At 43.9% G+C, this 16,328-nt stretch overlaps 1 protein-coding gene across 4 annotated transcripts in view; it reads right to left on the bottom strand.

The window, feature by feature from the left end:
• The window catches only part of tnk2b (tyrosine kinase, non-receptor, 2b), a 52,334-nt gene extending 36,755 nt beyond the window's left edge, over positions 1–15,579 (bottom strand). The window contains exon 1 of one of the 4 annotated variants that reach the window (XM_086173023.1): positions 15,479–15,579. Coding sequence is in view for 2 of the 4 variants with exons in the window: in XM_086173020.1 (XP_086029146.1) it covers positions 92–172 (81 nt within the window). In the remaining 2 variants the exon portion in view is untranslated. Of the gene's footprint in view, positions 1–91; positions 726–15,478 lie in introns of those variants that run through there. The other 3 variants (XM_086173020.1, XM_086173022.1, XM_086173024.1) reach the window with 3 other exon arrangements.
• Between the last annotated feature and the right edge of the window lie 749 nt (positions 15,580–16,328).

Below are 16,328 nucleotides of genomic sequence, written 5' to 3'. Positions count from 1 at the left end.
AACCGTACATCATCTTCAACCCTGTATTGATCACTTGTGCTTTCCCTGTTTGATTGACAAGCTACGATACGGTATTATTTACAACATCTACCTCGTCCTCATCACTCGGCATCCGCTGGTAGTCGCACTCCGGCGTCTCCTGCAGCCTCTGATATTCTGCTGTCTCCCCCATGGCGAGGGGAGGTTCCACACCTGGCTGGCACCTGCCTGTGGCTCCGGAAGACCGGAAATAGCTCCGATAAGCACGGCGGCACAACAGGCGAGCGCCGCGCTGTGTCAGTCGGTCGGTCGGTCAATCGGTCGGTTCCCGATTCAAAGTTTTTGCTCCATCAGGGAGACGAGGGCGGCGTTCTGCGCGTCAGGGTGGCGGCGTTTTGCATCATCGTCCTTCTAAGATGCCGTCTCAGTGCGGATGCGGGTCCGACTCCCCCGCGTTCATCGCGTTCCTCGCTCAGATCGAATCGGCTCTCCCTCGGAAAAGGCCGGACAAGGAGTTCCTCATTTCCACGGGGCCGCGTTCCACGCCCGACCAGGTGCTCATCTATACGCCGGCGGCCTCTTGTGATGATGCATTCCTCCGGCGAGCTGCGAAAAACAATTCCCGACCAGGAGCGAGCGTATTCCCTAATTTCATCCTCTGCGCAGGCAGGAATTCTTCCCCTCCGGAGAAACAATAGAAGACAATCCACAAAAAAAAAAAAAAAAAAAAAAAAAAAGGGAAAGCACAATGTGTCCTTTTTATATGTCTGGATCTTCAGAAGGCATCACAGAAATGATCCATACGTTGATCACGGTTGTCTCTGCAAACAATTAAAAAAAAATAAAATAAAAAAATAAATTCGCTGGTCCTCGCCGCCGCAGTGAGGATGGAGTGTCGGAATGATGCGGCCAAGGTGTGGCAAACAGGGGTGACAAATCTGACAGGCTCTATTTCTGTCTTCCCGTCTCACGCCGCACCGATGACCTCAACCCTCTCTCTCTCTCTCGCTCTGTCGCTTGCGCTCCACCTCGCTCATCTGTACTGTCACCGTCTCTATCTCTCTCTCAGACTCCTGTTTGCCCTGCCTTACTGCTGACGCATGATCTTCATATCCAGTGATGCCCCGCTCTCTCTCTCTCTCTCTCTCTCTCTCTCTCTCTTTCTCTCTCTCTCTCGCTCTTTTTCTATTCCTGTGCTCCCGGCCGGCTTACCTTCTCTCACTCATCGCTCGGTGTGAAATATCACAGCAGCGACGGCGTCTTCCAGGAGGTGTTATTCATTTGTCACCTGTTTAACTTCATCCATCCTTCCTTTTTTTTTTTTGTCTGGGACGGATTGCGAGCAGCTGTCCGTGGTGGTGGTGGTGGTGGTGGTAGGGGGGGGGGGGGGTTGTCGCAAATTCAATCTTGGGAGGATTTTTAATGCCGCTTTGACCCCAAAAAAGGACTTCCTGACTGCTCGTCTGATGGATAATCTCGCTGTTGTTGTTATTGTCCCCCCCCCCCCCGGTCTCCTCCTCTCAATCTACCCCTCCGCCCCTTTTCCACACCCATCCACTTCATTTTTTTCCCCGGCGAGTGGTCGCCTCCCCTATTACCGTGGCAACATCAACCCATCCCACTCCCCCCCCCGGCTCTCCCGTGTCCTGTCGTCACGGCGATCCAGTCAGCGGTGGTCCTGATAGAAGCAGCCAATGACGGCGAGGCAGGTCGACAGGGGAGGGAGGGGGAAGGAGAGATGAGGGCGAGGGGCGGGGGGGGGGGGGGGGGGGGGGGGGCCCTAATGAGGAGAGTTAATCTTCCATCTGAGAGGGATAAAAACACAGCCGTGCTGCTTTGTGTGTGTGTGTGTGTGTGTGTGTGTGTGTGTGTGTGTGTGTGTGTATCAAAAGCACCTCTCCACGAAAGGGAGGGTATCCAGGCCATCTGGATCCACACTGAGTGGACATCTGGATGGAGGGGTAAATAGAGTAAAAGAACAATGTGTGAGTCTGTGTATGTATCTGTGTGTGTGTGTGTGTGTGTCTTTGTGCAATCACGCGAGTACATGGTAGTACCTCCTGGTCTTTCCCAAACGGTCACGTGACCAACACGGCAGTCCGAGCGGTGATGCAACCGTGCGACGCTTTAAACAAATTTGCAGAATTTAAAAAAAATAATAAATCACACCCTTGACCCCTGACACCTCTTTCAAACACCCAACGCTCTCGTTCTTTTTCGGGCCGGTCGGATCCCGACACCCTCCATCCAGCCCCTCTCTCCTCCCCACCCGCCCCTAACCGCCCCTCTCCCTCTCCATTGCTGTCTCGCGTGTCCATTCCGGGCCTGTCGATGTCCTCGGGCTGGTTTTTCGCAGCCCACTGAGCAACATTCACTTTTTTCGCTCTTCCCCCTCCTCCTCCTCCTCACGAGGCCCGCTGTTGCACCAATGAGCGCAAGATTAAAAAAAATAAATAAATAAAAATCAGAAAGTTGCACGTGAATTGCTGTGACAGAGATAAAAGACTAAACTATCAGCAAGATCGAAATGTAGCTTCGATCACGACACCCAAAGCCTGACGGTGTTTTGTTTTCTGGTTTCCAAGGTTTGCTGCGGAAACCCTTAAATGCAAGATCCTCATTGGTCCAGCTTCCCGGCGTAGACGCCTATCAAAACTGAGCGTAAATCTCTAAAGACCTCCATTCTCACTTCGCCAGAATCCAAAACCACCTACAACACCCACACCTCTGATACTTTCAAATCCCCGCAGTCGGCGCGTTTATCGTTTCATCCGTCTCCACGCGGACGTTCTGTGGGAAACTGAGTGGAGGAACAGGCCGTTTCAGTCACGCCAGCTCTGCCTCTCCTTTCTCACGCATTTTTTTTTTTTTTTTACGACACAACAATCGGCTCTGTGATGATTAATAACCGGAGCCGCCGAGTCGCTCTTCAAGCGCGGGCTGTCATTTCACTCCCTCTAAAAGAAACAAGTCAACCAAAATAATTTTTACATGGATTGTAACCAAATGCTATTAAGTACACTGGAGAGCATAAGCACAATGTAATTCGTTATAATCAATCCCTGCGATGGTAATTGCTTTTTCTGAAACTTTTACGAGAGGAAGATGTTTCGCGTGAATTATGAGGCGCGTCAACGAGAAATTAGAATACCCGGTATCAATAGATCAGCTTTTTGTCATTTTTTTTCCCCCGGAAATCATAAAAAGTAGTAAAAAAAAAAAAAGTGTGTGATTTTGCCATTTTCGTCATTGTTGTACAAGATTGAGCCCAACTGAGATTAGACAATATCTCGGGGAAAGAAATCGAAGACGCATTTAATCGTAGAATTTGTGACGACGCATTACGATGGTGAATAATCTACAACAACAAGCTGCGCCGGCTCAAAACTTTAAAAAAGATTAACGTAAAATCAGACAGACGTTGGATTGATGTCAGATTTTAGTTGGATTTTAAAATTATGTTTAGTTTAACCCTCGTGCGATCTTGAAATTGTGTTTACTCCCCTTGTCCTACGAGTCAAAAATGACCCGTAAGACAATCTTTGTACCCTAGTGGTGTACAGCCCACATGGAAACATAAACAAAAAAGAAGTATCGCTTTTTCTAATTATGGGGTCTCTTTCGGAAAAGTCAAAATTTCAAGTTGGAAAAAAATAGGTTAAGGTGTTTTTTCTACAGCTAAACATGGTAGTGGGTCACTTTTGACCCGCAAGACAACACAAGGGTTAACAAAACAACATTTTTGTTCACGATTCAGAAAAATCAACACAACCTCAACGTCGGTTGTCGTCGGTATCCCAAAGAGATTAATTGCACTTATTGTGATGATTTTACCATCAAAACCTGTATTCAACCAACTATCAACAAAACAACAATGTTGACATTCAGCAGAGAATGCGGATAAACCGATCAGATATTAGAAATCTAAAACTCCGTGTCTGGCAGGAAAATAAATCATATCAATTTCTCTGGACACACGGTTCAAAACCGATCATAGCAATCCAACAACGTGATAACGCAGAAATATAGAAGGTAAGCGGTTTAAAAGCTCGGATGGGCAGGTGAGAAACGGAAAGGCCGGGACACGCCGGCCGATTGAGGCCGTGATAAATGGAGCAGAGGCCGAGCCGCGGTGTCACGAGGGGTTACGGCGACCCACCGCCTCCCCCTGATGACATTAACATGCTCCATTACAGACCGCCGCGCTGCTCGGCGACCAGCGGGGCGAAGCCGAAAACAAACGATTTGATGTTTATTTATCCTCCGCTGTTTCGGATCATAAAAGCAGAGGATATATTTTTGTACATTCCCGTTCATGGGAACGCCAAGCATTAAGAATTCAAGATATTTGGTGCTATCATCGCGCCGGCGTGTGTTATGTATCCGACGAGCACCCGACCGTAAGATGTCATGAGGTTAAAAAATGGTTTTGTAACAAAAACCGATGGTGCAAAGCTCTCCTCAGTCCTGTCGTCCACACATGCCCGTGTGTTAGGCTTCTGCCGCCACATTTGGACTGATCGCGTGTGAATATTCAGAATATTACTCTTCCCTTACCACCTCCATATTTTTTTTTTTCTCTTCCCATCACTCCAGAACAACTTAATCTGGGTTAAATCCGTCCAGAGGATCTTATTTCAGGAGCTTGGAGGCTTTGTGTCTAATCTGACTTTCCTGTTTGCCGCTGTTTTGCACATCTGTATTTATTTTCATAAAAGGATCTCTTGATTGCACTATTGACTTGTGTTTTTGCAGCAACAGGAAGTAATAAGCTCTGCAATCATCTTTTGTTGCTTTTGGTTGCTAAGAGCCTCCGTCGCCAAGTAACCGTCAGTTTTCTGACAGGTACATAATTGCTTTTTGTTTCCCCCTCCTCCGTTTGCGTTACCGTTCATCGGCTAACTTGCCTTTTCCGTCATTATTGACAAATACGGTGATTGTTTTTCCATCGATCGGGGAAAAAAAAAACCCGCATCCGAATTATGATGTCCTGACTGTATATAAATCCATCACAAAAGGGGCCCAGGGATATGGCGATTTCTTTATTTTCTACCACTTTGCCCATCCGCCCACCTCTTTTATTCTCTCTAAAATGCAACTTTCAGAAAAGTATCACTTACTCAGAGCAATAACCCCGACCTTTAACATCTCTACTTCTAATACGGGGGCGACATTTCCCCCCCAAACCTGGAAAAACCCTCGAATAACAAACTGATGGGGCCCTAACCTATGGACCCGACAGTTTCATTCGTCAGGCGTCCCGGGACGGAGGGGCGTGGGGGGGGTTAAAGCCGAGCCTGTTAAAACATGTGAACGCCTTCTCCTTCCTCGTGATGGAGAGCAAGGAGAAGACGGGCTGACAGGCTGTGGGTGTAATGAAACAGTTTTCCCAGCTCAACCATCATAGGTATTTAAACCCTCCCTTCAAGAGACCATTTAGAGTCCTTCAAGACTTGAAGGACCGCGACTCCGAGGTCCCTCCCGTCTCTTTACGAGTGTTTGTGGGTAGACGGGAGGGCTTCTAAGCTGTTGTCCAGGACCCGGATGAAATCCCCGGCGTCTACTACTAGCGAGGCGCTCGAAAGGTGGAAATACAATCAGGGATGTAACAGGACAGTGCAGCGATCGCGCTTGTGTGTGTGTGTGTGCGTGTTTTTATACTGGAATTTACTATGCATGTATGCGATAAGGGCTTTACGGTGAAGGGGAAAACAGCGCTTTTTTGGAAACGTGCCTATTTGCCGTGACCCCTGTAGTAAGATGAGCTAGGGTGCAGGATATACATACCTCAGTGTGATATATAAATCATGAAGATGTGTAAGTATATACTCCTGAGGTATCACCGGCCCGGGCTGCAGACCTGTTTCCAATCCTCCCGACAAAGCTATTTAGCTCTGCGAAACTAAAAAAGCTGTCCGTGAATAAAAAAAAAAAAATAAACCATAAAAAAAAAAAAAAAAAAATTTCGTCATGTAAGTTGAGGCAGAAACACCCAGCCGCAAGTTATTTTAAGAGATTAAACGGTGTTGACTTAGGCGATTACTTCACCTCACAGAGGGAAGAAATAAAACGTCTGACGCGCTACCAGATGATTCACCATCCCGGCACAACGTAAAGGGCATGTGGAAGTTTAGCCACGAATATACCGTCTCGCTGAGATCAGTGTTTCTGCAGAAGCTTTGGTCAGGGTGTGGACTGTGGCGAAACAGTATGCTAACACAGCTTATATTCACCTTCAACCCCTCCCCAACCCTGCTCTCCGCCGGCTAGACGGTGACTATTTATCCACCCATTTATCCCAGCTGTCACTATGAAGTAAAGATCTTCTTTCCACAAAGCATTCGCTGCCGGCTGGAGAATCCCCGACAAGATTTTTAAGGGAATGATCAGTGGAAAAAAATATCCTCGGTCTGACACGTTGTGCTTCGGAAGGATCGGGTCACACGTACGCACACGCTCGCACGCGTTTCTTGCTTTAATTTCTCTTTCTAAGTTGATTCAAAAATTGTTTTGTCCTAAACTTTTAATTCCCGTTTAAAAAAATATATTTCAGTACATTTTTTCGCCAATTAAAACAATGAATAACTCTTAACTGTTTAGTGATTTTAGGTCTGTTGACTCAAATGACACATTTAGCTTGTGCAGTTTACACTGCAAAAATATGTCACTTTTATCAAAATATTTGTCTAAGACAACTCATGAGGATTTTCCAAATGTACTTTAAAAAATATAACATAATATATAACTAGAATTATCCAAAATGTCTGAAAAAAAGGTTAAAATGTTTGACAGGGTAGAAATTATTTATAGAATCATTTACAGATTTTTTTTTTTTTCAATGCTTTAGATTATTTTTCAACCACTTTGACAATTCATGATTAGATTTAGGTTACTATAATATATAATAAAGGGTTATTTAAAGATTCTTATCTTAATATTTCACAAATATAAAGTGAACCCTAATGTTCAGCAATTTAAATATTGCAGTTAATTAATTTCGTCCATAAAGTCCACGTGCAAAGACAGACATCACTTCTAGTTTGTGGCAAAGGATAACTTTCATTCCTTTTTATTTCCTCGTCATTGTGTTTTTGAAACCTTCATTGCACATGATATTGATGACTTTGAGTTTACACAGCATCATGCAACCAAGTTAATTCTAACTTAACCAAAAAAAAAAACAACAAAAAACAACTGCTCATTCACTGCACCACAGTTCATAAACACCTGACAACCGAAACGTCAAATTACAGCATAGGACAAAAGTTTAGACGTCTGCAGTTCAACATACGACCGATTTGCTGTATCAGTATTTCACCAGTCGCCAGATCACAAATTTGCCGCTTTAATCCCTATCTCTGTATAGTTTGGCGGCGTGTTTGTGCAGCAGCAGCAACGTCTTCCGCACATCCAGACAAGCAGGTGGTTGCTTCAGACGGGGATACGGCAGTTTCCGAGCATCTCATTAAAGAAGTCGTGACAGCACTTTGACACACATTCAAACTGGTCTGCGTTTTTCTGCAAATGAGGAAATATGCTAGATTCCAGAAATCCAGAAAATGAATTATTCAGTTGCTTTATTTAAATCATTTGTCAGCACAACTGACTCGCTACTCCCGGGAGGGGAGTGAGAGTTTTGTTGCGTGTTAATAATATATCACAATTTGTTTTTTTTTGTTTTTTTCTTTCCCCACGGCAGTCACGTTTACTCTATAGACAAAAAGAGAGCCCATATATAGCTTTGAAACTGTAGACCCAGTGGAAAATTCATAGCTGAAGGATGGTCTGTGTCCGAGCAAGCAGGCCCTTCATGAATCAATTGGGGTTAGTCGGAGTCAAACCTGCTAATAACTTCCATCTATTGTGCAGCACAAGCTGTTTCATACTGACTCGTCGGGAGAAGTATTATTCTCTGCAAATCCTCTCTTATCACCCCTTTCCAAGAAAGATTTCCACTTTGGCTGGATCACAGCAGGACAGGCACCATGAACAAATCCACTGTGGACAGAGATGTGCCCGAGATAAAGTGCTGAGAGCGAGCAGACACACACACACACACACACACACAAGCGCACGTGTGAGAATGAGATGCATGCTTCTCGGCTCTCACGCTGTCTTTCTAGGAAGTATGAAGGGGAGGGTGTGAGTTTGCGAGGTGTTGGCTTTCCTCTGTCCCCTCAGGCTAAACAGGTGGGATTTAAGAGGGGAGCTAAAGCCTGCCGGGCGGTGTTGGGCTGTGCAGGGTGGCAGAGGGCAGGATTAGGGGGACAGGAGGACGCCGCGAGGGTCCTTGTGCTTCGGTAAATCTGCGTGCGCATTTGTGCCAAGGTCACAGGTGATGAGCTTTGCAAGTCATCAGGTGCTAAAGCTCTCAGTGTTTCACTGCCATCTGGATGTCTTGTCATACATCATAGCAGAGATTGTGTGTGTGTGTGTGTGGGGGGGGGGGGGGGGGGGGGGGGGGTGCGTGTGTGTGTGTGTTGTCTCTCCGGGATCACTTCTGTTATAAAACACCAACCTCATTCTCAGTCATGGAGAAATATTTCTAGTCGTAAAGCTGAACTTAGATCGGCTGAGGGTTTGCATTCTTGTGTCCACAATACAGGGAATAGCAAAGTGATAACCTTCTAAGTAAAGAATATCAACTCATTTACGTCGCGATTCTATCATGCCGTCCAGGATGCCAAGTCACACTTGGACAGATTAGATTTACACCCTGCAGGTAAAGCCGATCATCCTCATCAATCAATTACATCGTCTGATATTCCAGGTGAGATGATTCTAATTCACAAACTGTTGTCACAAAATGCATTTTAACATTATAAACCAACATTTTCAACAGGTATTACTTCTTTTAACCATTAACATTATGCGTTTATGGGGATTAAGTACGTACTGTTTACATTTATGACGCTTGCAAGGAGTTTACACTTGTAATTATCCTATTTGGCCACAAGGGGGCAGAGTCGAGCAACGTTACAAAAAAATTTTACAGAAGGAGGAACAAAAACTTTTCTCTGTTAGTATCACAAGCTGTAACTCACAACAGTTTGAGGAGGAAAATGATTTTAAGACTTTTATTTATTTTTAATTCACGTATCGTAAGTAGAAAAGAAAAGTATGCGGTGTTTGAATTCACCTACTAATACAGTTTTTACCCTTGTCGTTTGGCATGTTTTGGCATATAGGGATGAGGGAAAATTTTAAATCATATTGGGATAGTATGAAATGATTGCAGGTGGGAATAGTTGTTTAAGGTGCCACCTGAGTCAGCAGGGAAAAACAAAAAGCAGCTGCAAATTCACAGATCGGCACGGTCTGGGAGAAAGCAGACATTATTCAGCAGTTTTCTTTTTTTCCAGCATAGCAATACAACGGAAATATAACTTTCCCTGTACCCACGCACTGTCCATGCACTGAACAGAAAGCTTTATTGGAGACACACACACACATACACACACACATACACACACACACACACACACACAAGGTACGCTGGATTTTTGGACATGATGTTTTTGGGGATTAAAATAAATTCCATCATTTAATAGCCCGATAACTTTAAAAACATAAACAGTGTAATACTGGAGCTACTCACTGTTGAAGAAACCTCTCCATAACTCTTCAATATTACATTTAATTGAATGGTTACCATTCACATTTTATTATTCAATTTATTATCTAATTTAATTTATTTTGATTTATTTGTATTTCATTTACATAATGTGTTCAATTATTTCATTATTTATTTAATATATTTATGTATTATTTAATTTATTGAATTTAGCATTATTTAATTTATTTTTATTTTTACATTTATTTTATTATTTAATTATTTTATTTTATTTTAAATTATCACAGAAATGTTTGCTAAACATTAGACAATACTGACATCAGTTGTCAAATGACTGTCATTAGAGTTACACCCTCTATCATATCAACTATCAATCTTTATCAATCAATATCCAAACAGCATGAGCTGCTATGATAATTACTGCAGGAGAGTCCAATTACGCGGGTCATTCATTGCAACAGCAGTCACACTTTTACAGCTGTGTCCTATAATACTGCTGCTCCTCTTCCTCACCACCACCATAAAAAAAAGATTGACATTTAATCGCAATAAATCCTGTTATCTCAGACAAGATAATCTACAGCCTATGCAATAAATATTATTTATTCATCTTAAATGTAATCATTTCAAGGGCAAAGGTTTCCTGTTTTGATAGAAGATGCCTCAATTTGAATCCCGCAATATACAGTATGTGTGTGTACATGCATTTTTAATTATTATATCACGTAAATATTATCATTTATTCTCTTTGCTATATGAACCTACTCTTTCTGTTTTTTTTATCCTATCATCAAATGTTTCATAATGACTGCCAGAGGTAATATTCCCATCAAAGATGAGTTTTTATCTTAATAGTCCAATATGACCTCAAAAGACGCATTCAACCGCAAAGCAATAATTTACACAGGCTTCTGTGTTTCTAAGTGAAAGACTATGTGCTGGTTCAGACTGACCAAAGCCAGCAGTTTCAGATAAATAAGAAAAAAAAAAAAAGATTGTCTTTCTGTCTTTGTGGGAAAAGTTGAGATACAATAAGTTGGGACATGTAAGTGTGTGTTTGTGGGTTTACGCAGAGATGTGGGCCTTGTCATGGACGGTTGCATCATCACATTACAGTAAGGGCCTGTGTGTGTGTGTATGTGTGTGTGTGTGTGTGTGTGTGTGTGTGTGTGTGCGTCTGGTCAATATATAAGCTGCTTTTCCGGGCCCGGCTTTCCCGGAGCAAGTGACTGTGCAGAGTAACAATAGATACGAAAGACTACAAACACACGGCGCCCGGCGGCTGCGAGAGCATACTCGTCTGTGTGTGACTGTGTGTTTGTGCGTCTGTGTGTCAAGACAAAATCAACAAAGATAAACAATGACGATGAAGATTATAGTTTGCCAAGAATCTAGATTAAACATTTTGTACAGAAACTGATATAATGAGGGCAGCAGCGGCGGGGGGTATGGTGTGACAGCCGGATGTATGCTCAGGGTTAAAATAACACTGTGCTGCCTCTCTTTTGCTCTCTCTCTCTCACACACACACACACACACACGCATACACACACACATGTACATGCACACACACTTTGACTCCCAGAGGCTCCCTTTCCTCTTCTGTCTCCTCTGTCAGTCTGTGCCCCTGAGGCCCTCCAAGCATTCGGAGACACTCCACAAAAAGCTCGCTCTCTGGACGTTGATGCTATTCTAAGAGGTTCCCCTCCACTCTGCTACTCCCCTCGTCCCTCACTCCTCTTTTTTTCCTCCATCCTCCACACCGTCTCTGCGTCTGCGGTGGAAATCTTTCTGTGCAGTCAGCGCCGCGGTCTTTGTTGCCGCAAAAGCGCCCGTCAAAAGCCGAAACTTCGGGACGCTCTCGTAAACAGAGTATCGTATATCCTGATACCAGGGTGTGTTACAAGTGGCACGTAAAATAGCCGATCGTTTCACAGTTGTGTGAGGCATTGGGGGCAGGGAGGGGGGGGGAATGAGTGCAGACAAGGCTCAGTCTTTTATTTAAAAAGATGAGCTGCAGTCTATTGAGAGTTTATTGTCCTCTCTTTAATTCCCAAACAGCTAAAATAATGATGATTGTGATGCTCAGGCGGAGGAAAAATAACAAATCGTCAATGGTTTGAATCGATCGGTGCAGAATGGTGTTACAATGTAATGCAAGTTCTATTGTAAATCGCTTAGGATAGAAGCGTCTGCCAAATGCAATGTAATGTAATGTAAAAGTTCATTTGTCCAATTTTTTTTTCAAACTATATTTTAGTCCCGGAGACATACGTTTAACCCTCATATTATGTTAAGGGTCAACTTGACCCATTGGGTCAATGGGTGAAATGGGTCAAATTGACCCTTAACACAATATGAGGGTTAACAATGCGCAAATGTCATAAGTAAAAAAAATCAAAAAAATTTAAAAAAAAAAGATTAGCTGACGAAACAAGGAAAAAATAACACAATGTTGAAATAAATGATTGGAATTTAAATATCTAAGCCCCAACGTCCGAACCTATATGAAACTTCATGACAATACCGGCGCCAAGCTGGTGTCTCTGTCAGGCCTGCAGAGCAACTTCGCGTTCATATGGGTCATTGCAGATAAGCATCTTTTACGCAGCCGCCGCTGTTTCCCTCGACGCTGCGTTTACGGTGGCGTCATCCGCGGGCACTGAACGCTGACGGTCTGGCTCTGACAAATAAACATCCAGCCGGGCGGCGGCATTTGGCCAGCAGGGTGCCATTTCGTAAAACAAAAGCATATACAAAGTGTCAGCGAGTGCGCCCACGCACACACAAAGGCGTGTCGGAACAATTCCTGACATTCACGGGGCAAATACAGTGCGCATGGATCCGGTCGGCTCCTCTGGCTTTCACCTTCATCACAAATGCCTGCTTGGTAATCGTTTCTCTTTGTGCCAGCGGCTCACACACACACACACACCTGTACGGGAGTGTCCGTGGGCGCTTCCTGTGCGTGGGTTTGTTTATTCCTGCAGAACAGACGGCAACACGACTTCTCACTTCCTCCTCGTCCTGCCTCACCACTGAAGAATTGTTATTCTACCCTCAACTTTGGTGAAGTGGACAAAACAGATCACCAGACAGAACCACACACACACACACACACACACAAACACACACATGTGCCTTGTAAGAGGAAGTGTTTAGTTCAATTTTCAGGTGTGTGCGCCTAAAAGAAAAAAAGACATTTCATACCATCGCAATTATGGTGTAAAAGGGATTTCTTTAAAAGCTGATAAGCGTTATTTTTTCGGAACAGGTGAATTATGCAATGTACACGTTAAAAAATATACAGGAGGAGAAACTGGGTCTTCGTGGGATCCGATCCTGCTCTATTGCTTGGAATCAATTTTAAAATGGTGCAATGGCTTCATTATTCAAAAACTAGTTTGCACAAATTTTTTCCCCACTGTTTCCCCTTTATCTCATCAATGAGGGCTGAGAAAGTAATGGATGTGAGATTTTGTAACTTAATTTAAGGCTTAGTTAACTGAGCTCTCTAGCATATTGTATATGGACAGCTTAGTATGGCGCTGATCCTGTCCAGCAATAACATCCATGCCATCCGCCTCTATACTTATGAAATCAAGTATTAGTACTAGTAAGATGTTAAGATGCAGTGTAATTGCCCAGTGTAAGTATGTCCTTTTTATATTATTCATTATCCATCCATCCATCCGTCTTCTCTGAAAATGAGTTTTCGACCTCTTGTATCCGCGGTCTCGTTCTCAGGGTCATTACCAACAACTCATGACCTTAGGTGAGGGTGGGAACGTAGATCGACCAGTAAATTGAGAGCTGAGCCAAAAGGCGAAGCTCCGTCTTCTCCACAAAAGACTGCTACAGAGTCCGCATGGCTGCCGACGCCGCACAGATCCGCCCGTCGAGCTCCCGCTCCATCCTTCCCTCACTTGTAAACAAGACCCCGAGATACTGGAACTCCTCCACTTGGGGCAGGACCTCTTCCCCGACCCGGAGTGGGCGTCCCACCCGTTTCCGGTTGAGCACCGCGGTCACGGATTTGGAGGCGCTGCTCCTCATCCCGGCCGCTTCACACTCGGCTGCGAAACGCTCCAGTGAGCGCTGAAGATCATGGCCGGATGAAGCCGACAGAATTACATCATCTGCGAGAAGCAGAGAAGCAGCCCCACGGCCATCAAACCGGATCCCCTCCACGCCCCGGCTGCGACTAGAAATTCTGTCCATAAAAGTTATGAACAGAATCGGTGACGAAGGGCAGCCCTGGCGGAGTCCAACTCTCGCCGGAAACGGGTCTGACTTACAACCGGCAATGCGGACCGAGCTCCGACACAATCATCCGGGGACCGAACAGCCCGTATGACGGGGTTCGGTACCCCATATTCCCAGAGCCCCCCTTCACAGGATTGCCTGCATTCTCCAGATCCACAAAATACATGTTAACTGGTTGGGTAAACTCCCACGCCCCCTCGAGGACCCGGCCGAGGGTACAGAGCTGGTCCACTGATCCACAACCAGGATGAAAAACCACTCTGCTCCTCCTGGATTTGAGGTTCGACGACCCCGACGGACCCTCCAGCACTGCTGAATAGACCTTACCAAGGAGACTGAGGAGTGTGGTCCCCCTGTAATTGGAGCACAACCTCCGATCCCCCTCTATAAAAAGGGGGAACATCTCCCTGGTCTACCAGTCCAGCCGCACTTTCCCCAACATCCACACAATGTGGCAGAGGTATGTCAGCCAGGACAGCCCAACAGCATCCAGGGCCTATTTATTATTATTATTATTATTATTATTATTATCATTATTATTATTATTAAATAATAATAATAATAATACAGCATCCTACAGCATTCAGAGCCTATTTATTATTGTTATTCTGTTATCATTATTATTATTATAGTTATTTTTATTATTTAATAATAATAATAATAATAATAATAATAATAATAATATATACTATCATTATTGTTTATCAATAAATCAATATGCACTGAGGAGAGCAAAGTGGGAATTTCACTGCTGTAAATGTGACAATAAACGCTTTAAATCTTCTTGAATCTTTTTTTGTTTTTGGTCTTGGTTTTACTTTAGTTTATTTGTTTTTACTACAAGTCCTTTATATGTGATGTAATATTAACAATTCAAAAACAATATTGTTTTAAAAAAAACTGAAAACTGTGTTTCACTATTTTACACGTCTCAGGCAAATGAGCAGATAGGAATGAGTCTCCTTATCTATTCTACCATCCAATGGGAAACCGTGAAAATCAACTAGAAATTGCTCAAATATATAAAAAAAAAGAAATTAAAGTAACTGCAAGTAAGTGAAAATCAGCAATAAATGACCTGCAAATCAGTAAGAAATTAAACTGAATATCAGAAAAAAAAACATGTTAATACATGAATCTGCACAGCAGTCAAAAAAACAGTAACTATCAGGAACTTTGTGACCAAAAATGTAAAATCTGCTATCAGAATCCTTTAAAATTTTAAGGTGAAACCTTGCGACTCACTGCTTATATTTCTGCTGATTAAATTTGAGCCATGTGATTTTCCACATAAGAAACCGGTATATTTATTTACTGTAAATCAACAAACATATATCGAAACATCACTGAGTAAAAAATATTCCCCCGTTCTGCAACGGAAGTTCTTCAACCGTGCTGTTTGCTCTTCTGAATTTCAAAGGTGAATAATTCCCTTTCAGAGGTACGGGCAGCGCAACCGCAAAGCCACACATTCTGACAGAGCACAGTCATTGTTTGGCATGACCTCATGTCTGCACGGCTCATGTAAACACACACACACACACACACCGAGACGGGAAACAAGCAAAACAATTGTCTGCGTCGATATCATGCGCGCCGTGACAAAAATTGGTTCCTGCGATTATACAAAGACACTTTTATCAATAAAATGACTCTTACCCGTAGTATTTGAGCCAAAGAAACACAGCGGTCTTTCTTGAGTCCAGCGTCTGTTTTTTTCACAACACAGATGATGTCGCTCTCAGGTGGACGAGGGAAGGTCGGCCACGCGCAGACGAGGCCCCCAGTCCATATGTGCGGCTACAGGTCCGTGGCATCCTGAGGCTGACGTGCGCCTACATGATTTCATCTCCATTCATTGGTCAAAACAAACCCAGCAGTCTGTTTCCTGGAAAAAAAATAAAGAATAAAACAAAATAGAATGAGGCGTCGCCTTGCGGTCTTAATAACATTTCTGAGCCCTCAGGCGCATACGCTGTATCACGCTGGTACTTCCATTAAGCGTATTTATAATGCGTTGGACAATTTTGTCTCTTGATTGCAATGTCTTATTCTTACTCGACTATAGAACTTGAAGGGAAGCCAAGCTGTCAGCGGGTTTCCACCTACGCGCGACAGGTTTGCACGACCAAACATTACGTTGGATACCGCAGATATGATTTCCTGTAAAACCACCGCTTGACTAAGAAATGAAACCGCTGCAGTGAACGTGAGGGTTCACCTACAGGAAAATCATCGAGGTTCTTAAATTATTTCCTCGATTTGCATCCGGTGTACACGACGCGGCCTGCAGAATCGATACTATTGCACGCCACGGGCGGAAACAAAATTCAGTAAGGGATGTGAATTGACTGGACATTATTCCAGGCCAGGTCTGGAGGCTGGGGTAGAAATACCGGAGGGGCCCCCGTGCAGGAGAAGACAGTATGAATGAATCAATGCGATTCACACGGACACACAAGGGCACAGTCCACCCACCACCTAGTAAAGTAGCAGACTGGAGCCTTCA

The sequence above is a fragment of the Fistularia commersonii genome, chromosome 25, assembly GCF_037954325.1.
Source record: "Fistularia commersonii isolate RoL2024-O1a breed Wild chromosome 25, RoL_Fcom_v1.0, whole genome shotgun sequence".
Taxonomy (NCBI): domain Eukaryota; kingdom Metazoa; phylum Chordata; class Actinopteri; order Syngnathiformes; family Fistulariidae; genus Fistularia; species Fistularia commersonii.
This window is presented reverse-complemented; position numbering and strand designations above follow the sequence as displayed.